The following is a 27,782-nucleotide window of genomic DNA, read 5'->3' on the forward strand; positions in this document are numbered from 1 at the left end:
ATATCTCGCATCCTGCGACTAGGCAGAAGGAAACTGTCATCTTAGTCAAACAGTCACCTCAGCCACCTTTAAATCAAGCTGACTTCTAATCACCATTCCCTGGTGGAATAAAAACTGGAAATACTCAAACACTTGCAAAGCTCGAATTGGACGTGGCGGGGGAACCGCTACCAACTGATATTCATGTAACAGACTGATGCTTTAAAGAATTAATTTTTTCTCAGATGAATACGTCAAGTAGTTTCACTTCATCATGTATTTCCCTGTATACATCTTAAATAAATAACAGCCTTTTCACATTATAATGTAGGCTGTTAATTACCAGTGCACAAACGCACTGGGGGCAGGGGGAACTATCAGATTATAAGCAGGGAACCTTTAGCGAAGTGAACAGTGACAGATGTCCTACATTGAGTACAAGAGAGAAAACGCACGTCTAAATATAATGCAAACTAAAACCATTTCAAAACATGCTGATGAGAAAGGCTGAGAGTGCATAATCAAAAATACAGGGTGGATGAAAACATAAAGCTTGTGCTTACCCTTAACTCATCATTTTTGTCTTCTTCTAAGAGACATGGATGTAAAGTCAAAGACTCAAAGAGGAAGTTATTCTTCTTTCCTGTTCTCCCACCCATTCACACGAAGAGAAGGATTTCGTTTTCTTACTGAGAGTATCAGACCTGGTAAGCAGTGATGCAAGCAATACCCTTCAGCGCCAGCCTCACCACGACAGAGGACCCAGCAGACTTCTGTTTGCACCAAAACACAGAGCTCCTGCAGCACACGTTCCTTTGAGAAGCCGCAAACCAACGGGACTATGAACAGGTTACTTAGCAAATTTCTGTTGCAGTTTGATTTCTTTAGATAAAGTAGATTTCTTTATCCAGAAGGCAAGGGGCTGCTGACGCACAACTCCAGAAGACTGCTTTGAAACTGTGCATTTGAGCCCTTCACTAACTACTGAAGCAAACCCAACGTGACAAAGCCCTGTTCATCACTTCTGAAGACAACTTTCTTAGCCCAGACTGCCTGTATCTGTTCATTATATCGAAGAAATCTGGTTGCTCATCAAAGTTAAAGATTGCCAAGACAACATCAGATTTATAACTTCAAAACATAGCCAATAAAGCTCATGCATGAAGACTCATGCCTTCTCTCCAAAGTTACAACCCCAATTCCTCGTAACCGTGCTAATGCTGCAGTTGATATAAAACCACCAAAGCAAGATCATTTCTGCCTCACTACTGTAATCTGCTATTACAGACTAGGATAACCATCGCCCCCCCCCACGCACTCCCTTCCCTCCGCGTCCGGAGATTTCTAGAGCTATGCCAGTTTGCATTCATCACACCTAACCTGGATCTTTGCTTTTTCTTTTTTTCCCCTCCTTCTTCCCCCCCACCCCCTTTTTACAACGGGATAAAACGACTGGATCAGAGATGACGCCTTATGGACTTGCAACTTTCTGAACTGGACCAGAGCAAATGAAGGTGGAAGGTCTTGTGCAGCTCATGTCAGCAAGACATTATCAATATCTACCCAATAAAGTGTAGAAATATCACCCGGATCCAGTTCAGAAGAGAATTCCTCAGAGGTTCCTTAGCTAAAGGGTATGCTGGGTTTTGCTCTTCTTTTTTCTTCTGAAACGCCTGTTTAAAGTCTCAGCAAGGTTCTCTGAGGATTATGTTCAAAGCAGATGAAATGGGAGAAATTAGAAATCCGTATTTTTGACCTGTGCCACACCAAAGACATGACCTGGTTCTTGTGAACGGGTAAGATTGCATACATCTTGTACTTTTAAGAGAGGATATCTTTTTGATGGAAAGGCAGGGATAAGCTACCAATCTATTTCAACAAGCAACTTCAGCAACAGTCTTCTTGCTTAAAACAAGTAAGGCCAGCAACTAAAGCTAATTCTCATTTTCGCACTTTTTGAACTGATTTTTATTCTTCTCAGGGTAATACCTTCAAATGCTGAAGCTCAGTATCTTGCATTCTTCTATCAGGTTGGAAAAAACAGAAAATGGAGGGTAATTGTCACATGAACTCTGGCATTACAGATGGATGGAGGCAATACAGGTAGATCCAAATTTCTGAGTATACACAATCCTCCTCCTCTTGCACATGTCATGTTTACAGTTTCCTCCTTTCTCCTGCTTCCATTATCATCTCCATTTTACCACATATCTTATTCTTCAGTCAAAGCTTTCCCCACAGTGAAAAGGCGGAGCAGGGAGCCACAGGCAAAGCTGGGGAAGGAACTGGTTTCCTGCAGGAGGCATGAAGGCAGTGATGAAGCAGCAGGGCTTGCTTTTTTTACCCCGCTGCTTCCTTCCACTTGAGCAGCCTGAATGACTAGTCACCTCCACTCACCTTCACCCGCCGCACTGCTGAGCCTGCCCAGGAAAACAGGCTCAGGCTGAGACCTTGAGAGATTTAAAGCATTTTCATACAGCAGGAAGACGACTCTTTATCCTGACCATCTCCCACCACAAGAAAAAGGCTGGACTCCCAAGCACAGGACAGCAGGCGCATGCTGACAGAGGTCTTTCAACGGGATCCTAGCCAGCTAAGCTTGATGCCTTGCAGAGACAGGTGCTTGCGCAACGTTTGAGCCATGCCTCTCAGGCTCAGCTTTGTAAAATGTACCAAGACAAAACACTCCAGACCACAGAGGAAGCCTTCGTTCTCACCATAAGCTGCCTGTGGTACAGAAATAGCACCTGACAGGCTACCAAGGGGTAGTGGCATCACCAAGATGAGCATATTTTCACTAGTACCTTTACTAAAGCTCCAACCCTAGTATGGCTGGTTTCTCCTAAGCTTAGTGGGACAGACTGGAAAATAAAAGCTGTAGCACATCTTCTCTAAAAATTCCTGAAGCTGCCTGACCCATTCCTCCAAAGGTGGATTTCAAACACCATCAATCACAAGGCTACTTCTAACACTGCCTTGCTGTCAGCAAAAATTTTACAGAAATTATTCTATGGCTTACAGAACTGTCTTTCACAGATATATGATAACTGAGTCATTTTACAGAATAAAGGCTAATTCCTACATTCTCCTGTAGTTGCCCTAAGCTATCACTGAAATAAATCAGTGCTTGGAGGAAAAAGTGCAAAAGGGGCTTAACTACAGAGGCCTGGGCTGGGAATCTGCCCGTGCCAATCATCAATAGCTAGCCACCCATGAAAAGTCCATTTTGTAGGCAAGCAGTTTCAAGCAGAGATAAATGTCAACAGGGATCACAGTTTTCGTCATTTACATTTGAGGCGCGGATTAAGACAAAGCCCCAGTCTCCTTCTCCTGCCAGGCACGGCACATTTCCAACACCAGCAGATCTAAGTTGGGAAGGTCTCCATTTTTAGCACCCGTGTTAAGTCCCAAACTCACACAATCATGACCTTTAATCCAGAAATACACAACTATACCAACAAATAAATACTGTTTATTAAATATCTGTATCTATGACATACCAAGAGCTGTAATGCCACAACCACCACCATCTAGTTAGTGCTGGTCCATCGACGATCGTTAAATAGTTGCAGCCCAGCAGGCCTAACGCACAGGTCAGAAAGTCCAGATACCGTGTCCTGCGCCAACCTCTACCAATGTGTAACACATGGATGTGCACAGCAGCAGCTTTGAGGGTTAGCGCTTGCAAAAGCGCTTTGACTGCTGTCATCCAAAAAATCCTAGAGACATAGATACAATACCAATTACTATCCTGTTAACCTTCAGGGCTTCCCTAAGAAAAAAATAGAAATCAGTGATAGCAATCAGCAGTTTACAGCATAAATACAAACTTGCTGCTTTAAATATCAGACACACACTCCCCTTCCTCGACACCTCTCCCTGCCTGCCATCGATAGGAATCCCAACCCTCACGCAAGCGAAGACCCAAAGGCTAAGTGCCTATACAACATGAGAATAATGAGTTAACGTGCACTGTGCCACGCAAGCGGGAAAAGTGGAGGAAGCTGATGGGGGGTCCGAGATACAGAATGCCTGCGCATGCATTTCTGTGAAGCGCAGTTGCATCATGCTCTGTATTACTACAAAACTAAAAGCAATGAAAAGGCTCCAAAACCAGCTTCGTTTCGCTACCAAGTTCCACAACACTGCCAAACTTTCCACTCTTTGTCCTCATGTAAAAATCTGATAATTAAGATCCTGAAGGAACAAACAACGGAGACCCACAGCAGGGCTGCACAGCAAAATGTTTCTGAAACGCTGGCCTGCAAACACCCAGAAAGAGTCAGAGGCACAAAACGCGTGCGTCAGCTGTATTCTAGCCAAAATTTATTACTGAGCACAGCGACCTTCAGCCCTGGCAGGGGTACAGATCAGGGCAAAAAGCATCGGCTCCGAACGTGGCAGCAGGCAGGACCTGCGTGGAGAGGCCAGCGGGCAGAGCATGCCGGGCTGGAGCTGGGGCCAGGCCAGGGCAAGCCGAAGGCACGGGGTTTAGGCAAGCGTAGGTGGGGCCACCAGCACACTCCCAACTTGCAAACCCATGATTTATTGCAGCTCGGCTGAAATTAAAGAGCTGTCGGGGCAGCAAGAGGAAAAAAACGTGCCTGAAACTAAAGCTCTAGAATAATGAGTGAAGCAAAAAGTCACACAGCCACTGCAAATGTGAGCTAGACTTCATTAACCCCTTAAGAGCTAGATAGATTTGAATCCCAACCACGCAGTAATGAGTGAGCTGACAGAAAGGCATACTGGATGAAAACCTGAGATACCAAACACACACCTTGTTTCCACCCTATTAATTCCTTCTGTTGTAGTACTGCCCCCAATAAACTCAGGCATTACATCCCTTCTCACAAAGGGACCACGTGCTTTCAACTTCCTAACTCTTCCCCTACGCAGTCAGCAATGGCAAGTGCCGTATAACATTATATCCAGCCTGCTCTTGCCAATGCCAGACACAGTCCCCAGGCAGAAAACTCGAGCTTCATACAACTATTACACATCATTTCCTGTAACTGGAGACAGAAATGGCTTATTTGTGTTCTTAAGAGAACATACAATATGCCTCAATCTCTTGGGAGAGCAGAAGAAAAATTCTGACTCTTCTTTTATTTCCTCCCCGCACCTCAGCGGTTAATTGAAGGATGGGAGCCCAGTTCTTCGTTAGCTCATCGCTGCCTCTCTGAATGGAAGTGGAGTTTGAGAGCCTCTCAGAGACTTAATACCACCTCTAAATTCCTGCCAGCTCAGGAAGCTCGAGACTAAACTTGGAACGTAAATTGATTTCCAGCATCATGACACTTCTAGACCACAACCTGAAATTCACTTAATCATTTTCAAGTGGTTGTTTCAAATACTGTAACTTGATGAACAGCTCATTTCAGTTCTACAGCATCTACTGTGCTCTGCCAGCGGCGAGTCCACATGCAGGAGGAATTACAGTGTAGCCAAGATAAAAGTCAGAAAAACAGAACTAAGTCTGAAACTCAGAGAGCTGGTTCAAGTCCATTATAACACTGAAAGAAAGTGCAGGAAGGAGAATAATTGAAAGGAAAAGTATTTTCTAAAAGGCAGCCCTATGCTTTCAGAGATAATAGCCATTCTTTTTCAGAGGTAGCACAGAGGATCTCTGTTGCAAAACTCTTACAGTAAAAAACATTCTCCTTTCATAGAAACAGCAGACAGATTTTTTTCCTCATGTTTTGATCTTTAACTCTTCAACTAGGAAGAAGAAAGTAAGTGTAAGCATGCCTATAACATCAGTCCTCAGGGCATCTGCAACATCCATAGAAACTTACACCTGCAATCACAACCGGAACAGGTTGCAATTAATCTATTAATCAAATAAGTTCCACTCTCCCATGGGCATAAGACATTTGCTGGATTGCTAATCACTATGTTATTAAACATTAATGAAATGCTTTATTACTCTTGGCCTTCTCTTCTTACGCATGATGCAGCAGATGTTTCATGCAGACAGATTTCAAAGGACTTGCAAAACAAAAATAATTTCTCCTCACCCTCCAAAAGATTTTATTTATTTATTTAGGGAACAGGTAAGTGCTGCCTCCAATGTTTAGTCTTCCTTCGTCTCAGGACTATTGCTACATGACGCGAAGATGCCTGATGCTAGAAGTCATTAGGGGCTTTAATTTCAATCCAAATGAACATTTCTGACTCCCTAAGACCCTAGAGGAAGCATCCAAGTTAGAAGGACTCAAGAAAGGGAAACGACAGGTAAAGACTAAGGCAGGGAGCAAAGGGGGAGCGGAACTGGCAAGTGGAATTAGCTGCCTGCAGATGATTATTTGCCAAGCAGAATTAAATCCTTCAGAAGTACGAGTCTTAATAATGAGCTCCCAGATGACCGAGCTTTTAAAAGGTTAAGCATTCCCCACTGAATTCTGTGGGAGCCGGGGCAGCTCCTCCTCTGGGTGTGGGGGAATGGGAGAGGAAATCGGCTCAACCCTAGCAGCGACGTTAAAATGAGGACTTGCACTCCTTACCTTATGCACGTATACAGTAAGCCCTTCTCCCCAAATTCCTGATGGGCTCCCCACCCCCATGATTTGGTAAGTTTGTCATGAGCAAATATCAGCATTTATTAGTTACTGCTATAATTTAAAACCACCACATGCAATACCAGGTCTGAGATAAGCCTAAGATAATAAATACCCTACCAAATTTCAGATCATAGCCACACGTGTATAAGAATGTTTCAACACTCGTTTTTCATAGTTTTATATAGAAAAAACCAATTTGAGCTTCCCCAGATACATATCTTCATACTAAAAGGTAGCAGCACATTCTTCCGGTAACTGCAAAATAATTTCACCAGTTGACCTTTGCTACGTACAAGAAATCTATCATACACTTGAAAGGGAAAGCCAACTATGTCAAAGTACAAATCCACTCTAAGCTACTAGAAGAGTTAGTGTTCAAGTTTGATAAAACAGGTTATCAGTCTTCTTGCTTGAGGTTTTTTTCCCTTAGTCAGCAGTAGCGCTTTTCGAACACTGTCCCATTTTTCAAGAAATCATTTCCTCAGGCTAAAGGGTGTCACAGCACTGAAATGAAAAGATTAGGAAATCTTCACATTCTTTTGGGGCAATTTAGGCTAGAAGTGAAAGAGTACAGAGAAGACGAGTAAGTTTTAGTAAGTATTTACGTAGCAAAGTGCGTTTTTAATGACAAATTTTAATAGCAGATACACAGCACTATGGTTAGATTCGCCACTTGGTCACACTAGAAAGTAATAGAGAGCTTGAAAAGAAGGAAGGGAGCAGAGAGAAATGGTTTCATATGTCAGGTGAGCACCATGAATTTAAAGGGGTGCACGTTAACCACATTTCAAAAGGCTACACTACCACCTCACGGGCCTCCAAGCTCAGAGTTTCCCAAGGGCCAGGGCCAGCTGGACCGACACAGGGCAGGGCCAACCTAACCCCTGGGGAGCTCAGCCCTTCTTCCCCAGTCTCTGCAAAGATCTAGGAATGCTATCGACTCAGTTGCTCCCTTTTCTGTCTGGGATAAGACAGCTCTGAATTTAAGCCTACCCCAGGGCGGGCAGCTGGGTGTGGAGGTCTACCTGTGCCCTGCGAGTTTAAGCTGCTGCTGTTCATGAATCAGGGCCTGGAGGCTAACTCTCATCACAACATACTCCTACGACATTGGTTGTGACGCTTACCCTGGGGTAGGCTTAAATTCAGAGCTGTCTCGCTGCAGGGGCAGTAGTGCAATAGCCATCCCACCTGCAAGTCCTCTTTCTTCAGCTCTTTGAAGCACCCACTCGCTGGCTTCACTGTCAGGTATCTGGGCACAACTACAGAGTTGATGCTAGACCAGCAAGTTTTCAGGAATGAAAAAACAAAAAGCTGAAGTTATAGCTGGGAACTTGGGCAGTAGTGACACTGCCACTGTGTGAGAGAGGGGTAGCTTGGGGAGCATCCTGGCTTCCACCTTACTTCCAGAATAAAATGGGAACTTACATATAACCCTGTAGGAAGTAAACAGAAGGAGAACTGGTGAAACCAAGGGACGGAGGGAACAAAGACAACTTGGTCAGACCAATCATCTGGGCACCACATCACCCAACAGTTCAACAGCAGCCATCACCAGATGCTTCCAAGGAAGGCTCAAAAAAGCTTAGTTCCTAGTCATCTGGGACCCTAAAACCTGAAGACGTGGACGTTTAACCTCTTTTACTGAACTTGTAAACAATTTTCAAAAATGCATTGGTAAAACGCAAGAGACTCAATGACTTTGTGACACTGTGTGCAAGTCAATCACATTAATTATGTCAGAAAGTGTTTCCTACATCACCTACCACCTTTTCAATGGACTACACATTCTCTTGTGTCTAACCTACAGTACTAGAGGAGATTCTTGTAAGGTATTAAAACTTCCACTGTTACTAGTAATGCAAGGTGCAAAACCTTTCACTGACCTTGCCATCTACTTCCTGCAACAAGATCTTATTTTCCATAGTTTAACGTGGTCTCCCACCGCATACATCATGCAGAACAGACATGCTGTGGGGATGAACTGGAGTTGAGTAATGAAAGGAGATTTGTTTTTAAGACCCTTCCCTCATTTGTTACCAGAGGGAAAAGCTCTGCAGGTGAGGAACTGCAGAAACAGCAAGAACGGTCTTCTCTCAGTCATAGCACTTTATAATACAGTGTTGTGAAAAATGGACTTGAATCTACTACTAGTATATAGAATAATCCACATTAATGCGTTTATCCAGGAAGCCATTACATCTGTTTTACTCTGCCCAGCTCAATATTCTAAAGTATGGCGATCAAATACACATGAGAGAGAGATCAATAGGACCACTGATGTTCACACCCGTCAAAAAGCCAAAATTGGCCTCTTCTGTCCTGTATCCATTACAGAAACAGATGGAAAAAAACCTCCCAATGTCTGCACTTTAGAAGTCACATCAGGAAACCGAATGTGAGATAACCAAGAGAGACAGGGCACCTGTCCTGGCCCAAGGTAGAAAACACACAGTTTTGACTAGATGGAAGAAGTTGTTAACTATTTCTGGTCTGTGTTCAAAAAGCTAGATATATTCAGAGGTACAAGGGACATGAAAAATGGTGGCATCCAGCTGCCAAACCAGTCGGGCCCCTCGTTACTCCCAGATTAAGTTTCTGAAGGACCCTAAGCCCAAGAAAAAGTTATCAAGTATCTCCTGAACACTTGGTAGCTTCCAGTGAAATCAAAAGCCTTTTAAGGACTGTTACTTCAAGATCACAGTGCTCCAGAAGGGAAGAACAGGGATTCATTCCACAGGGAAGCCCTCGCTGTCATAGCAATGGTGAGGTATACCTCTGACTAACTTTATTCACTGAGAGGAGGACTTGAAAGACAAAACACAAAGTTTTTAAACCGCCAACTTGCTGCTACCTAAAGCAATCAAGATAATCACAAGTAACAGCTTCCAGACCCAAATACAATAGTGTATCTCTATGCTAAAGCTTTTTTCCCCTCAATACTTTAATTCTCTGCTTGATACGTTCTCTCTCCTGACCTGATATTGAAGGGTATGAAAAGCAGCAACCCCTATTTCTTCCCATCGTTTGCTTGGCTTTTGAGAAACGTATGTTAGAACAACCAAGGCATTAACATTTAGATTAGTAACAGAAAAATTTAGTTTATGCCCCCTTGAAGCAAACAAGGCCTACCTCTCACTTTTATCACACATAGCACCCTTCATTAGACTAGACGTTAGGGCCTACATTGTTCTGCAGCACCTCTTAAAACTAGGGATTAGGCGTTATTTAATACTTCCATGAGAAATCACAGCAAAGGCACTGAATTCAATTTGAATCAGCACCTCCCATGAGTTACCTGTCCTTAGCAAGTCTTTACGGGATATAGAAAACATGGTGCAGCTTTCCTAAGCAGGACCGCACCAAAGAGGATGCGCACAAATTTCAACATTTTCCTAAAAACCAGCTGCCTTCAAAAGCAGCCCAAAACACTTATCCAGGTGAAGTGATGGAACCCCCGCACAAGACCGTCTCTCTCTCATTATATTCTCCTCCTCAGTTCAAGAGTCTTACAGCTTTATTCCACAGCCAGAAATAAATCGAGCAGGGCTGCTGCACAGGAAGACAAACCCAGTGGGTCAAAGCACATGTGAATCAAGATTATTTCTCGGCTGTTTATGAGAAGCTGAAATTTTCCTGGGTTAAAAAAAAGCTTAAAAGACAGGTTAAATCCAAGTGCTCTACTATCCATTTCCATACAGAATGCTTTCTACCGCCAGTTTTATGAGCCTGAAAAACTAAACTTGCTCCATAATGTTTTACGTGTATCCTACTGAATGTTTTAAAATAAAATTCTGAACCTTTTCTCTTCACATTGAAAAACATTACAGAATTGACCCCGCAAAAATGACTACAAGCCAATGGAAACGTAACTCGTCTCAATATCCCTTTAAGGTTTTGTTTTATTATATGTCATGGACTATATGTAATTGTGCATTTTAGAAGTGGGGAAGCAAGACATGAAACCTGTTGTCCCAGTAAGCAATAATTTAACCCAGTTTTAAGCAACTGAAGGTATCTTGTACTTGGACAGTACCTTACGTCATAGGAACTGCAGTTGTAAAAGTTGGTGCTCAAGAAAGAGCAGGCTATAGAAGAGTCTCTGGTTATCAGAAGTGAAGAGACCAAGGATCAAATGCCAGCAGCTTCATCTCTCTAACCACCCCGAGTTAGTCTTTGCAGATCAAGATCAACAGTCACAGGAGCAAGGTTTGCACTATTGCTCTTTGCAGCCAGAGCAGATACAGCTTTTAGCAGGGAAGTTCTTAGGATAGCCCCTACTTGACAGGAGGCATTAAGCAGCAACATACTCATTGGAAATGCAACAAAATACTATCAGCTGCCTCGTATTTCCACAGGATTGTGCCTTCTGAGTTGAACTCAATTCCTTGCCCCACCCCTGAAGAGTGAACAATGCTTTTCCACATTCTGTTGAAATCAAGCTCTATGCAAAGGGTGCCGAGACCCTTCTGCATTCAAAATCCCAACAGCATGAAATAATGAAGAGTTACTTCCCGCTGTGGACATGGTACTGCCGCTTATGTAGGCAAGACAGTATCGCTCTCCACACATTCTAGTGTTTACTGTACACAGGTTAGATTAAGACAGAGCCACCGTATCTTCAGTTATATTTACATTCAGGAAAATTTAATTCAAATAAATTTTAAAGGTGAATCAGTTAAAACTTCCAACAGAGTTTAGTTGGACAGCTGAATTCAGAAGGGTCTCAGCCGAATTGAATTCCCTTTGAAAGCACGGAATCTACTCAAGAAGTCACCTACGGATTCATTACCCACAAGCAGATCCATGCAGACAAGCCAGTAGGACAGGATGCCACAGCTCAGTGCTCCACCAGGAAGGGACTTTCTACTACCACCTGCACGCAGCACTGTGCATTTGTGCTGGGTACAGCCCGTTCCCACTGGCGAGGTGGACCCTTTCCAAGAGATACTCATCAGGTTAGCTCCAAACAAGAGTCCTTGTGCTGTTTATCCTTCCTGTTAATTGATGGCCTTCGTGCTGCCACAGAGATTGCTCAATGAGCACACCAACTCTGTTATGCCTCCAACACTGCAGGCAACCCTCAACTTGCCCTAGTTTTCCTATGTCTCATACTACTCTCTTGTCCTACTAGATCTGTTAGCCCTGCATGAAAGTAGATAACCTTTATGCCTGTTATGCACAGCTACCGCAGCAGAGCCACTGCCTACCAGGAAATCTATTATATTATTTGCAAACCATGTCCTTTTTCGCCCTTTTCCAAGTTATGTTGACTTTTCAGAAAAAAAAATAGAAGTATGCATTGTACCAAGTTCTTGACTATTTGCTCTGGCTCTTCAAATGCTAACTCCAATCACCTACTGCGGTTTCCAGCACACCAGGGAAAGAGCATTTCTGTTTCACATGCTCTCACGCTGCAGCTTTTTGCAGGTATCTAAATGACAAGTGGATAGTCTTAATAACCCCAGTGTAACCAAAGAAGCCCCAGGTCTCACAGACAGGCAATTCTAGTACAGTTTACTCTGATGTTGCACTAACAGAAGAATCTAACCTAGAAAGAATATAGCACTACTTTTTTTAAAAAAAAAACAAACCTACAGAGCTTCTAATGTCATTGCATCAACTAAAAATTATCAGCTCTTACCACCTCCTAATTTTGTAACTCAGAATTGCTCACTATTTATAAAGTATGTCCACAAAGAAAAACAGTAAGTATTTATCCTTATTTTTACAAATTCTTCAGAAATCTGTGCTTACTGCAGATCTCCTGCTCTACATCCTGTTGCTCCCTCTGTCAGTCTCGATCTCAAACGTGCTCACACAGTTTGCTCAAGGTCAGAAAGCAAAACAAGCGCATCCGTGTAAGACACTGAACTGAATCTTCCTGCAGTTCCTTAGCCCATGCACTACATTTTGGAGCGGCAAACTCCAAAGTGCTCATTTCCACGCTTGCACTTACTACTAATTCCCATGTTAAAAGAAGTCAGCAACACATCTTTTTAAAGCTGTTTTTGTTGTTTTGTGGGTTTTTTTACCAGTAAACCCAAACTTTTCCACTAAGGTGCCTTACTGGGTTCACAGAGGCAACATGAACATCCACAATGGATTTTACTTAAAAAAAAAAAAAAAAAGAAAAGAAAAGAAAAGAAAAAAGACGAAGAAGAAAGGAAAAAGTCCTTCTCTCTACACTTGCAGTGACAGCAATGCGACTGGTGGACAACGCAGCTGGAGAGCTCAGGCAGAAGTATGCACGTCCCACCACAACACCCAGCTAAGTTGCACCGTCCCATTTCACAGACTAAGTAGCCTGCGACAAATGATTTAATTTATAATCAGTCAACATTCTTGCACTGTTACACTCATCTGGTATAAATGGGATGCCTGTTTTAAGCCCAAAAAGCTTGGTACAACCTTTATGACTCATGTGTCTGGTGACATTGAAAACGAAGATGAATGCACAGGGGCCTGCAAACTCAGTCTGGTAAGCAGATCCTTGGACAAATCTTCAAATGAAGAACACAGAAGCAGATGGATCTTTAAAAGACATCAAGTCACATTTCTGTCTTCATCCTCATTTGATAAAATTTAGGGAGGAAAACAAGGAGGGAAATACATTCTAGCTCTCTGTGACAGAGTGCCTCTTGAATTAAAAAAATAAATAATCAAAATTAGATCCAGCTCTTCTTTTACATACGTATTGTTATGCTTCAATGATTCAGACTGGATGTTTGTATTTTGACTAGTTAGCTCAGGACTAAGCAGTCTAATCATCATGGCTGGGCTTTCAAAGGAACATCACAAATGAAGAGGTGGAATGAGCACCTTTGTTGGGCCTGTAACAATTAGACCAGGCTTCAGATTTTGGAAGAACCAGGGAATATAGATGTATGTAGTCTGGGTATTTGCATCATGACACATATAGGAGCCTCAATTACTCATCCCAGTTCACTATACCAGGCGCTACATAAAGAAAAACCCACCCTGAAGAAAGCAGACTGCATTCTATTTAGTTAAAAGTTTGTAACATATATTTAAAAATGAGATAAACACCACACCTCACATCTCACCCTAAAGAAGAAGAACTGGATTTTGAGTGGCTCCCTTCCTTACTCCTGTCCCAAAAACAGTACAAATGTATGAGGACCTTTTTATTGGCATCACTTTTTATATTTTAAAACAAGTATCAACACAATACCAAAGCATCAAGCACCATAATTAGAATTTTCCTTAGTGGAGTAAGTTTCTCATTACCTTTCCGGAAAGATTTCTTATTTTGGGTTATTACTGATGATACAACTCTTATAAAGCCACTCAAAGAAAATCAGATTCGATTTTGCTTCCTGCAGCAGAACACACAGGAGTCGAGGTTATCCAACAAAACCTCACTGTCTCCATGATACTTTAAATTTAGTCTTGGGCACCATATGCCAAATTTCACTGCATAATGCAGACAGAAAACATGAGGGAAAAACCAAAGTGGGACATAAAGCCAAAACAAGCTTTTCTCAAAAACGTGCAATGTAAACCAGCAGAAAAGTAATTCCTTGTGTTGTGTAGGCTAAAAATAATTGTGTTTGTCACTCACATCTCACCTTCTCAGCCGTCCCAGAGACCAGGAAGTATCCAAGTCACAGGAAAAACCGGCAGCGTTGCTAATTCTAGACTATGCCCGACAGTCTGAAGTGTCTCTGTCTCTGCACTATAGATGCTTGACAAAACATTTAAAATAGCTTTTTCCCACGTCTTGGTACTACCTTTCAGAGCAGCAATGGGCAGTGCACATCGCCTTTAGCAGCAAAGGAAACAATCATCCATTATATGGCTCTCAAGGCCTTGAACGCTTCTCATAAGCAGCATGCCAGTTGGTTCTAAAATGTCAGGTCTACTCAACAAAACAAAGTGGCAATCAAAAATTATTCCCATTTCCACGTTTCCGTAAACCTTCCGTATTTTGTTTGCTGAATTTGAGTTACCCCTCTTCAAGTAGGAACCAGGAATAAAAAAAAGCAGCTCATTTACAAGGTTTTAAACAAAGCTGAAAGGGCTGAACCACAAGACAGTGCCAGAGGGCCCAGCTCAGCTGTCTTGGTGACACATGAACGAAAAGAGCTGTCCCCCCCTCTTTGCTTCAGGAAGCCTCCGTTTAGCAGCAGGTGGATCTCTCCTGTCCTCCCTGTCTCACGTTTCATCAGCTATCCCTTCTTTCCCCTCAAGAGTACAGTTACCACAGCAGAATATTTTAATAAATAACAAATACGGAGTTCAGAAAGGACACACAGTTTACCACCGCCTGATTTAGCGGCCAAGTATTTTAAAGATAAAAATCTGTGTTCACCGGCAAAAATTGAAGCCAAATTATTTGATGACATATTCCAATCGCACTCTACGACGGGCGCGTTACACCGAAGATAATTTGACCAAGAAAGAATGAAGTAAGCAAGTGAGAGCCACAGGCACGCAATGTTGCCATACGTAAAAAGTGTTTATGCGAAGTCTTCCGTAGCCAGGCAATCTCACACTGTGGGACTTCTAAAAGAGAATACACAATGGTACAACAAAAGCCTTGAAGTAACTGCATGCACCAAACATCCAAGTAGACTCAAAAGTACCATTTTTATCTCAACAAGCATCAGCTAATCTATTTATACCCTACACAATACTCTCCTCCCCAACTGGGAGACAGGTGTAGAAGGTTCCCACGGGGACATCATTTCCACCCAACATCCGCTTTAATACCCAAGCTCTATACAGCAGCAGTGTTATCTAGCTCTCAAGAGCATTAGACCTGCCTACTCGTCTTAGCTAGAACTGCAAGATGAAAAAAAATAAATCCAGCTTAGAATTTATGTACGACCTCACACAGAAGTGTATCACTAATCCCCTGAGCTTCGGAAGGACTTCAGGAATTTTACTGTGACTTTGCTCTTTTTAAATGACCAAGTTCAGGCTGCGTTCACAACACAAAGAGCAGCCCTCGATTCTCTGCTTCCGACAGGTTCCACACTTAGAAAGACTACTCCGTTGCCACACTAAGAGGGTACCAGTGGCAGCCATTAAATACTTTATTTTTAAATGAGAATGAGAAAGGCAAAATCCGCTCCACCAGCCTGTAATCCACCAATCTCAGAGATGCATATCTAATGTGAGGATATATTCTCAGGCAAACAAAGATATATAGTCTACATGGTAATGCTCCTGAAAGGCCATCACAGATCTTTCCATAAAGCACCACAGCCACACTTTTCACAACTGATTTTGAACACCAGCACGGCACCCCAAAAAACCCAAGAATGTTTCAAGTCAGCTTTCAACCTCAGTTACACAGACCCAACAAATACGTGCCAGGAACAAGGCTCCCTCTAAGCAGAAGGCATGACCCAGAAGTAAAACTTCAATTTACAAATGTGAACAATAAAGAGGTTATATCCCTACTGCATGCAGAATTAGTTTCTCTATGCCAGTCCTTCTCAAGACACTTAAGAAGCAAAACTGGAAAGTCAAAGGAAATTACAGTGTCTTTTAAAAACGGAACTTAATGTGACCAGATCAGGAATTCTGCAGCACCTTCAAGTATACTCGCACAGCTATAGTATCCTGTCGGTACGTGGCAGAGTTACAGTTATTTATGTGCTTTAAACTACACATTTCCATACCTTCATGTCTTTGGAATTCTTTTAAACTGTAACCTGCACTCTGAATGTCATGATTTCAGAATAGCATCCCTACGTTATTCTTTAACCTCTGCATCTCAAAGCAGTCTCCAGCTTAATTTAGGAATATTTTTATATATATATATGTTCCATATATGTTTCATGGCATCTATATAAATATATGTATTTCATGAACATCAGACATAGGAACTCACTTCCTTTAGTGGCCATGAGAGACAACAGGAAATAAACCAAATAATTCCTATAGCTGCTGTAATAATGATCTGGATGAGTGAAGCAAAAGACTTTTTGTAAATTTAATATATCATAAGTTTCTTTTTGTTGGTCAGGAGATATACACAGGACAGATAGGTTTAATTTTAGTCTCAAGTTAAGCACTAGAAGTGGAGGAGAAGAGAGAAAGTTGACCACAAATGGCTATCTTGTTTTAAAATCCTATCTTTGGTCCTAGTCTAAGGAGTACCACAGAAAAAAAAAAAACACTTATGGAAATAGAAAAGCTCAAAATCCAACATAAATGCAATACTTCAACTGTAGCATGTATCCACACAGATGCCTCATACTAGCATCCACGGGGGGGGGGGGGGGGGACGGAACAAAGCCCTGGAGGGCTATTTTGAGTCCTTCTTTTTCAGAAAGCAAATTCTTATGGCAGATATTTCCCTTGTAACATGTGGGTTTCCACATAGTAATGTGTAGAAACACATTTCTACATGCACAGGCAGCCATGGCTGCAGATGAAGAGCACTTCCTCCTCTTCCCCAGGCCAGTGGATGATGCTGCATTCCCTGGGCAGCAATTTTAAATCCAACTCCCCAGCTAAAAAAAGAAAACTGAAGTCAATGCCCTTAATACAAACTCCAATTCATCTTCACGTGCCAAACTGAAGACCTATTTTGCATTAACACCTATTATGCATCCAATTTATCTGTCAGATTAGAAAACATCTGTAGAAACCGTCATAACACAACTAGAAATAATTTTATTATATAGACTTTAACACAATACAAAGTGAAGATGATGCTTCTTAGCCCTCTTAGATCTCTTCTAGGCCACAAAAGTACATCCAGGGAGGTTTCAGCGGCTACAACAAACGGTACACTGCTTACTTCAAAGGCTTCCAAAAGCAAGGATACGAACAGATTTTTGGTTCGCTAGCAAAACTCGGTGTTTGCCAAAATTGGAAAATGGAATGAAATACAAGGTTGTGAGTGAGAATTCAGGTATCGACCCAGCCTCTTTGGTGTGCTGCGATCAGACAGGCACTGCAACTGCAATTACAGCCAAATGACAGAATTAGCTCCGATAAGCTAGCTTTCGGGAGACAGACAGATCAAGTACTGCTATAAGAAATGCCATTATCTCGGTAAACGTCTCTGGCTAAGCTAAGCTGGACCAGAGCTACAAATCTGGCCTCTGTACAGGAGTTAAAGCACAGACTTGAAGAAACTTTCTGGAACTGAACACAGCCCTCCAGGTCTTCAGAAGATGAAAAAATATCCTGAACATATGCCCAGGCATGTCCCATTCTGCAAATCATATTTGATAGCCCAGTCTTTAAGAGGGACTGCATTCCCTCAGATGGGCATAGGGGGACTAGAGGGATAGTTTTGGAAAAGCTTTGAGTCAAGCTGAATTATCTTCCTTCTAGTTTCACAAAAGTTTGTAATATTTGCTAATGTTACTGGAAAATATTTTCAGCCTTCCTTCCTCACTTGTGATACAAACGCAAGCCATCACATTAAAGTAGTCAGAAGACAGATCTGTTGTTCTGGGTGTTCTTTGTAGATATTTAACAATAAAATTAAGGCATCCTTTTAAAAGTACCACCTCCATAATGGTCTTACAAACAGTGATTCACTATTCCTCAGACCTTCAAAGTAGCTAAGATGTGCAAGTCTTCAAAGACTTATAAGAAAGGCGCTTAAACATTATTATTTCTCAGTGCCATGTCTTTCCTTGGCGACTTTTTATCCCATGGGTGCTTCCAACTCAACTGGGAAGTCCTTGGAGATGAGATGGGTAAATAAAGACATTGTTTTGAGAGAAGGCCTTACAGATTAACATTTGAATATTCAGCAATCCTTAGATGGAGATATGAGAAAGCTCACCTAGCTCACACAAAAGAGATTAAATTAACAAAGAGTGCAGTCTTTAGTTCAGTGGAAACCTGTGCAGATGACCAGAAGTCACAGAGAAAGAATATCATGAATACACCAGAGCAGATCCAACCTCTACATTGTATTCAAGACTTAAAACGCTGACTTAAGATGAAGACAGTGTTCATTCTAAACCTCTGATAACTTCCAATTCCTTCTCTAGAAAGGGGTAAAGTACTTCACTCAGCCACTGTGTGCTTGAAAGGGTCTACAGCTCAGGCACACACAGACAAAGGAAGTCAGAGTTCTACGCGATATCTGAAGTTTCAGCAGTGATGATGGCTTTTCTTCAACTATACATTTAACGTTCTCATTCTTGGCAAAGCTAAAATACATAGGAACAGGAGCCTGGAAGATGCATTTGTTAAAACATTAAAAGGCAAGATGCTTCTTGCATCCTGTCTGAACCTGGCGAAGGGAGACCAAACCTGCGCTAAGGATACAGCGACACCTTTTCCCTCAAAGATTTCCAACTGGGTTCTCCAACACGTATCAAGAGGCCACATGTCAAACTCCTGTTTGTTTGTCAGTCTATAGACATGACTATCTATAGCCCAAGCTTACAGACTGCAAAGAAAGACTTGTTTTAACTTTTAGTTCTATCAGGTTACTAGGTACATCCATCCTCAAAACAGATCAGCTACACTAACAGTGACCTTAGTAGACTGAAGCCCCCTGAAAATGCAGCCTTTTTTCAATATAATGCTGGTACCTGCTGTATCTTAAACAGCCACGGATAACCAAGAGCCAAGAAACAAGCCAGGGAGGGTCAGCCAAGAGCAGAACTAATTAAACCTGATTTGAAGTCAGACTCCCATGGTGGTCTGCTAACCACTGAGATCCTGAGAGCAGAAGATATATAACTCATTAGTCAACAGATTCACACTTTTTGCACATGCGTGTTCACAGAATGACACCTTCAACCACAAGCAGAGACACACAACCTATTAAAACAACTGGGTCATCTTTAGATTGTTGAATGCTTTAAGCAGAAAAGTCTCTTGAAAAGTTAACAGAACTAAAGAACCTAAACACCTAGTCATTTTTCAACAGGAATTCTTCCTTGCGGTTTTACCTTTTTCATGTGAGCTCCTACGATCAAAGTTCCTGTAATTAAGTTAACACAAACAGTGGATACGGGCTGCTTTGTAAAAGGATCTTTTTATACTTCGCAGCTTGATATGTTTGAGGCAGGAACTGAAGGAAAGCTGTTGCTCTTTCAGAAGCATTTCAAACAGCTCAAAGTACACACACCCAGCAGAGAAAGAAAGAAACCAGAACCTCAACATAAACTTATTTTTCCATCCTGCTGCTTTACTGGGTTTTAAGGCTCAGATTAACACTGTGATTTTACATATTTAAAAAAAAGATCATGCAAATGGTCACAACATATATTCCTTCCACAGCTAAAAACAGGAAAGAGCACTGCCTACTATTCAGTGGCCTCAGCTTTATCAATGCACGGCTCGATGTTTATGGACCATCAGGGCCCTAGTTTGACATACTCTCACATTCCAGAAGATCTGCCTATTTGAATAATTCAGGCAACTAAGCCATGGGCACCCACAGCTGGAATGCTAAACCTAGGCAGTCCCTGAACAATTTGACAGACTGGATGGCATGACGGTTCTCGTTACAGGAATTTGGCTTTCTCTTGCTGCACACTTCAGGTCTATGCAAGCCGTTAACAAGAAATGCGATGCCCAATCTAGGATGTCTGAAAAGATGCAGGCTTATTGAGAGCTCTCTTCATCATTTAGATGGCGACAGCCTAGCACTAAAGCCGAAACATTAAAGTACCACAATTCAGATACAAAGAATTTAAGTATTTATTCTCAGTCAGCTGAGAAATATTTCTAGCAATTCATGCATTCATTCCAACAGGATTTCTTAAGAATGGGCATGGAATGACAGAAATAACAAAAACTAGACTAAGAATTTCCTATTTGTGCTAACATACCTGCTTGCTTATCATTGCTTTTTGCAGAATTAAGAGTCAGTCATGTTGATGTCTAATCTGAAAAATATTCCAATGAACATGCCAACAAAAGCAGTGCAAGAAAATTTATGCTACCAATATTTTTGTTTCAAGCATCACATTTAGGCTGTGTTAGTTCAGGGCCTGCACAGATGAAAATAATTGAAAATATTATAAATAATTTAACTGCACCTATCTGTATCAATGTTTTGCATGAGGACCTATTCTTATGCATCTATGGGATAGGAGCAGAAACACAGTGTAGATCTATGAAAGCTGGAATATAGTCTTTGGGAAATTTTGCCATTTGAATGGATTTTGGCCCCAAAAACTTGTGAATAGCTGTCTTAACATCATTTTTCAAAGAGAAACATCTCTCTCTTACCCTTGTTAAACTTTTAACTGAGAAAAACCCGAAGAAAATATGACCCTCCATACTGACTAGAGACAAATTCAGTGGTCCTACAGATGAACGATAAACAACATGTAGTTTGTGAACTACTCACCTAAGTATCACGTAATTGTCCAAAATTACATTACTTAAGTTCCTCACGCTTAATATGGAGATCTAGCTTAATAAAGGCAGAATAACTGCAAACCAAAATTAAGCATTAATCACTACATTTTATTTTCTTTATTCCCCTCAGCCATTTGGCTCTATCTCTAGTGTACCGATACTACTGCTCTAGGTTACCCTGAACTCTAGACATACTCATTTTAAAACCCAGAACACTTCAGAGATTCTGTTTAAAAACACAGCCACTGTACTGCCAAGCTGAAGAACCACTAAACTGCAACAAGGGAGTAGAAAGAAGTAGGAGCATCGCAAACTATCTTTACCATCACAGAAACTGTAATATTCAACTCTTTAGCAAAGATTTTACACTCCCTTCGTTCTGGCATAGACCAATGCTGCTTCCACTTCAGTGGAGGCTGCCGAGAAACTTGTCATAGTAATGGAAAAGGAAAAAGGAAAAAAGACAACCCCCCTCTGTTAATTCCAGCTTTCAAGCTAGCTTTAAGCCTGGATAAAAGTATCTCAACTTCCTGACAGAGATCTAAAAATTGGCAACTGTGGTGCATTTTCCACATCTTCACAATAAACTCCCTCCACGTTCACAAAATGCAGAAGGAGCCTAGAAGTTACACTCTCTTGGGACTCCCTGAAGTTTCTGAATCATGCCCTTTTAAGTTTCGAGACTTCCTGCTGGCTTTTGTAGAAGCTTTTCTTTTTTTTTTTTTCCCTCAGAGCTAAATCACAACAAAGGAATTATACTGCGTGTACCAAGACAAAGCCGTCAGGATATAGAGATAAGCAGGCACCAGAGCTTGAAGCATACCACTGAAAATTTTGTTGATGATCTACACTTTAGGAAGCAACTTCCATGCATTACTTTCCTCCTGTTGCTTCTCCACCACTGGGACTAGTGCAGACAGGTGTTTCTAAAGTGCTCCCTCTCTTCCCCCAGAAGCTGATAAGGCTGATTTAAATCAAACAAGCTACTGCCACCTTTGGCTGTCTACGATAGGGTTTTCCTCATCATTGCCAAAGCAGGGTTGTACATTAACGAGAGGGAAGAAGTAGCAGATTTCTTAAGAAACTCCACTCACCAGGGCTTGGATCTGGACTAAGGCAGCCGTGCCGGGGCAGCTACCGCCCCGCTGAGCTGCACACCACAGCTCAATTCTCCAAACAGAAGAGCTGGTCCGCTCTTACGCTGCGATCCAACTGTTTGGCCAACAGACACTCAAAGTTCCCTGTTTAACTGGTAAAGCGTCTGGTCCAGCATTTACAACCTAGATCAGACGTTCCCAAAGAGTAGCATACCCTGAAGTAATTGTATGCTATTCTCGATATAAGATACACGTCTCTAGCTTCCAAATCTGTCCAGGCAGAGGCTTTCATCCAGCCTGCAGGAATTTACACCTCCTGCCAACAGAACATACACTTCCAGATCAGAATGTGAAAAGGAAGGGAGGACTAAACTGATGAATGACGGGAAAAACTAAGGAGCTGAGACCAAAGGTAGATGATGTTGTGCAGCTGGGATACAAGTCTGGGATAAGAACATGAAAAAATGCACAACTTGGGTACCACTGCAGATGTGACCCATGCAAATTAGGAAGTTAAAAAAGAAAGTATTTTTAAATTAATGCTATCTATCTGTAAAACCATTAATTCCACCTAGTTTAGGGGTATTAAAGCCTCCAGGTACTGGATGTTCTCAGCTTATGTCATCATACATGGGCAATTAGTTCAGAGTCCAAACGGGAAACACCCTACTTAGCTTTTTCACTTTTGGAGTTTTTTCCTTAAACAAAAAGAGGGCTAATATTCAAGAAATGTCATGTTTTTCCCATGACACTTAAAGAAACACTCCAAAATAAAAAGATAGTCAGATAGCAAAACGCCACTGTTTTTCTTATAGTAGTCGATTCAAAGACCTACATTTTATTCTAGACGCCCAATACAGATTTATTAAAAAAAAAATTAAGATGCCACAAACTATTAGTATCTGATGGGCAGGAACTAAAATGCTCAGTCAAGTTTTCACTTTGACACCCTACATAACCTCAGTCATGAGACTAAAGAAATCAAAGATTTTGGTCCAAAACACTAGCTGACATCCACCAAGCACGGCATGGTAAGGGAAGTGTCCTGGCCTTCCCCCTAAAACTATGCAATGGGAAGAGATCAAAAAGCTCTTTTAAGCATGGCTAGGTTTAGAGCTTTTGTTATTCCTCTACCTCTTCCATTCTTCTAAAATAACCCACTCTTACATCATATTGCATGCCTCCCCAGTAGTAATTGCCTTCAACACATAATACAGTCCAGAAATAACTCAGATGCAAGAACAATGTAAGAACTTTACACGCCTTTCTCAGTTAGAGGTTAAACAATGCTGCATGATTACATTAATTTAAACGTCTTTCCTTTTCCATTCTTCATCTAATGCATCTGTGATATGCTGATGCCTGTGGTGATGACAGCATCAATTTCAAGACTCAAGGAAAAGGCATACACCAGATCCTTCAAAACACTTCAAAAGAACGATTTTGCTACCGGAACAGGACACAAATTACAAACATTACCAGTGAAGCTAGCTGTGCGTGAAGTCTTTCCAAAAAAATGAGAAAACTGAGAAGGAAATTAATAAAGTGTCATCTAATAGCCTTTAGAAGTATTTCTAAGACTAACAGTAAATATCAAATTGTAAAAAAAGAAGTTTCAAATTGCTGATTTTCCTTAAATATGCTTCAGCTTCCTATTTTTAAGCTCAGAAGGTTTTGTATCTAGACCATGTCAACAAGATTATCCGTGGCACGTTCTCTATATATTGAGCTTATGCTTCCATAGTCATGAAAGCTGTGGCCTTCAGATGCTAAAACCCACACCATTAATTTCAGATGCTAAAACGAGTACCTTTGCTATCGTTCACTGCTTGCACAAGTTTAGCTGCAGGACACCTGACTTACAGGGAAAGCAGTCATGCACACCAAGTGCCAAGCAGAGGACTAACAGCAGTCATGAGGTTGCTGATAGTCCTTAACTTTTATTTGGTTTAAATATCCCCAGATACAACCTTCCTTTTTGGAAGGCTACTCGTTGAGAATAAAGAATCACTAGTCTATTAAAACCACCAGACTATATCACGTTTATAAATCAGATAACAAAGGGAAGTAACTCGCCTTCAGTCCAAACTGCCCCAGGCTCAATAGTTGTTATCTTCTTGCCTGGCCTGGGGACTTTCCAGATTACTCAAACACAGCCTTCCACTTTGTAGGTGCAACAACCAGGAACAAAGCCCAAAGGCTTCTGTTCCTTCCAGCAGCTTAATTACTAATGACTAGAGAAGAGTCTATGCTAGAAAAAAGTAAGCATAAGACAAGCTTTTCCCTTGTTTCCCCAGCTCATTGTCTGAAAAAATCTAGCCTGCAACCTGGAAACAGCAGCACAACATCAAATCAGGATTTTTAGCTTCCTGTTTTGCACTAATCCAGATAATCCTAACAACAGTGACTCACTGATTTTCAAGTTAAACTATATCCCTTTATCATAAACCATCTGTTTAATCTTTAGTCTTGGAAATTTTTATGTGCATTTATGTGCTCCAAAGAAAATAAATGAGAATAATCAAAAACATTGCCATCAAAGTCATGGAAAATGAGATAACATTCATGAAAATATTCTGAACTTATGCATAGGCTCACCTTAAATCTTTTATCCTGCAGGACTTTCTTAATGGCCACAAGCTCTCCTGAATCACAGAGTTTGGCTTGATACACAACACCAAAAGATCCATTTCCAATCACCTTGGTGTCTGTGTAGCTAACTTCTTGTGGTCGGTCCGGACCTTGTCCAGGAGTTGCCACTACTGTAGTCACTTTGCTGCCATCTTTGTCTCCTGGGAAGCAAGAGAAACACAGATAATCAATATACATGCATAAACCCAAGATGACCAACAAAATTGAAAACAGAGGAGGGTGTAAAGCAAAGATTTAAATCAGCATGTGTATTTCAATATTACAGAGAAAGATAAAAAACCCAGAGCATATTTTCTACTGAAATATATTAAGTGGTGACAATTTTTAATCTAGATTATTGCTAACAAAAATATTCCCTTTCCAGGAGCGAATAGCTGAGCAACAAAATGTGATGTATGACTAAGACAAGTTATTTCCACATCTGATTAACATAAGTGGTATTAAACACAGTGGTGTTTGTATTACAAAAATTAAGCATTTCCCCCATATTCTCCTGTAACTGAAGAAACCTAAGTGTCAGTATAGCCTGCAGAGCAGCCCTCTGTCCTTTATAGGCATGTATCTGGCAAAAAAACCCAGAAGCACTGACAAAGTTTGTTACAAACCCACCTACATGTAAAGCTTCAGCTTGCACGCACGCATTAGGAAGCAAAACCTTTGTCAAAACTGGTTGCGTGCACCTGAAGTGAAACCCAGGCTGCATCATACAGCGCAGTCCTGCTCCTCCCTTCTTCCACACCCGGACTTCCTTGCAAAGAAGGGTGGCACTCACTGGGGCAGGAGGAGGAAGGGGGATAAGGATGATGATGGCACACACTTAGCTCGCATCTTGACATGAGCCAGAATGCAGACAGGGGCGTGCACTCAGGATGCAAGATCGTGGTGGATGCTGCACAGGTGCATGCACTTTGGCGCAGCTACAGCAGCTATACATTTCAGCAGTCTGCAGCCAACCACACGTGTACTCGCAGTAAAGCAGTCGCTTTCCCATCAAAAGACAAAGCCGCTATTACCTACTCTTAGCACAACTGTCATCACCAACTGTGCTTCCTCTTGTTCAAAGTCTGATTGCGTTTGTAATAGGACCAAAGTTTTAGACGTTTTGCAAGCACACACTGGGCATTTATTGCCCTTCAATTACAGTGGCTCAGGTTACAGAATTGAATAGGGCTGTAAAGAAAAAACAGAAGAAATCTGCTGTTCCACAGCAATCACTCTACAACTCTACAGAAACTGCACTCAAGAGATGCTCATCACATCTGCTTATTAAGAAACCTTCCTTCCACAACTTCCCCAGGGAACCTCTTCCAGTCCTTCTCTACTCATGCATTTAGATTTTTCCAACAGGTAGCTCAGATCACCTTTAGTGCAGTTTAAGCAAATTGTTCCTCGTCCTGCTCCCAGAAGGCATGGAAAATGGCACAGCTTCCCCCTGCCCTCTTTCCCTCAAATACCCCCTTCAAATACATGAGGAGCTGTTGCAAAGAAAGTTACCATGATGGAGAAGTTACTTCTCTTTGGGGGAACCTCTCCCTTCACTGCTAAAAGTCTCTCTGGTACGGTACCCAAAACTAGACCCTGCAGAGGAAGCTCACCTCAGCTCTACCCAGCGTGCTGGTGACTTCTCGCGTCCGACTTACAACACACTTGTTTGTACAGCCCAGCACAATGTTTGCAGCTTGTGCAATGCTTCAACCCAGTTGACTCATGGTCAGTTTGCGTATCAAACTCTCCTCTGCAAAGCTGCCGCTTGTCCAATCCCTGTCCACTTTCCACTTACACACCTGATTACTCTTATCAAAGCCTAATATTCTGCATTTGTCCGGACTGAACCGCATCCAAGGTTACTTAACACTCTTTGCCAGCTTGTCACATCCTTCAAGCACAGAGTCACCACCAGGAGGAGATCCATTTCACGATGCTACCTGAAGTTTATCTAACAAATCTGTGAAAACCACCGAATCCTGTGAGACTGCTTAAAAACTCTGCAAAAACCCATTACATATCTCATCCTAATTTTGTCTTGAACATCTTGTTATGCTCAAACAAAACAACCAAACCATTTCACATGCCTTTCCGGGGATTTCCAGTAATCTATTGTTTTCCTAGGCTTCTCATGAGAAAATTAGTTTGAGAACTTCAGAGTCAAGATACACACATCTACTACTACTTCTTCTGTACCTGTAAGATCCAGAAGAAAAGTAGGTTGGCTTAGCATGATTTGCTCCTGAAAAATCCACATTAACTGTTACTCATCTCTTGTGTTACCTTTTAGGTCCTTACAAATATTTGCTGTTACGCATCCAGCTGCTCCAGGAAACAAATGATCAAATTAAAAATAAATAGACCACATTAGTGCAAAGGGTGCCAATTACTTGCCAAGCAATACACAGCAGCTATAGTCCTTCCCAAAAACATTCATGAGAAGGTGAGATGCAGATTTACACATTTGAAGAGAAAACAGAGAAACAACAATGAAAAAAAGAAAAACTGGAAAGTGAGATGAATTTCTGCTCAGAGGGAGAGAAAGGAGCATAAATGGAAGCAGACTAAAGCTGCATGGAAAATTCACCCTCCTCTTTGATAATTGTAAGAACCAAATGGAAGGAAGCCAGGAAAAGCAAGAAACCCTTTTTTTGGTAAACAAGTGGAAAGTGTAATTCTGATAGCAGCCCTGCATTTTATTTGCCCAACTATTCTACGATCAGCATTCTAACTCAGCACATACAAAATAGGTGACATCTCCTTTACTGCAACAATCGTCATAATTCAAACGGTAACCCTCTCTTCCCTACTTTTTTGGGTTTTTTGTTTTGGTTTTTGGTTGGTTGGTTGGTTGGGGTTTTTTTTTTGGCCTCAGTCACAAGGCCAGAGTATCAAGATTACTGTTAATGAGGTTTGTTCCCTGCTTTCCCAGAAATCAAGACTACTGAAGTCTTAGGAGGTAAAAAAAATCGTCCCTGGCAATACTGGTTGAGATTTGAAGTACTTGGTATCAAGAGATCTGCTCTAAGAACACTCTTCAGAGCTGCAATTGGCTTAGGGGTCTCCTCAACCACAGAAGCAAACCCTGAACTTCAGGCCACGTCAGGTGGTTCTTCTCAACGTGGCGCTGCAGCAACCTGGCCAACTTCTCCGGAGCTCAAAGGAGAAGCCAGTCAGCTTTACA

The 27,782-nt window shown here is 41.7% G+C and overlaps 1 protein-coding gene across 2 annotated transcripts in view; it reads right to left on the bottom strand.

Moving 5' to 3' along the window:
• Positions 1-27,782, bottom strand: part of GSK3B (glycogen synthase kinase 3 beta) — a 148,538-nt gene that overhangs the window by 67,500 nt on the left and 53,256 nt on the right. For both annotated transcript variants that reach the window (XM_059816725.1, XM_059816718.1), the window contains exon 2: positions 24,560-24,753. In XM_059816725.1, the coding sequence (XP_059672708.1) occupies positions 24,560-24,753 (194 nt within the window). The remainder of the gene's footprint in view (positions 1-24,559; positions 24,754-27,782) is intronic.

This window comes from Gavia stellata, chromosome 1 (assembly GCF_030936135.1).
Source record: "Gavia stellata isolate bGavSte3 chromosome 1, bGavSte3.hap2, whole genome shotgun sequence".
In the NCBI taxonomy this organism is placed as follows: Eukaryota; Metazoa; Chordata; class Aves; order Gaviiformes; family Gaviidae; genus Gavia; species Gavia stellata.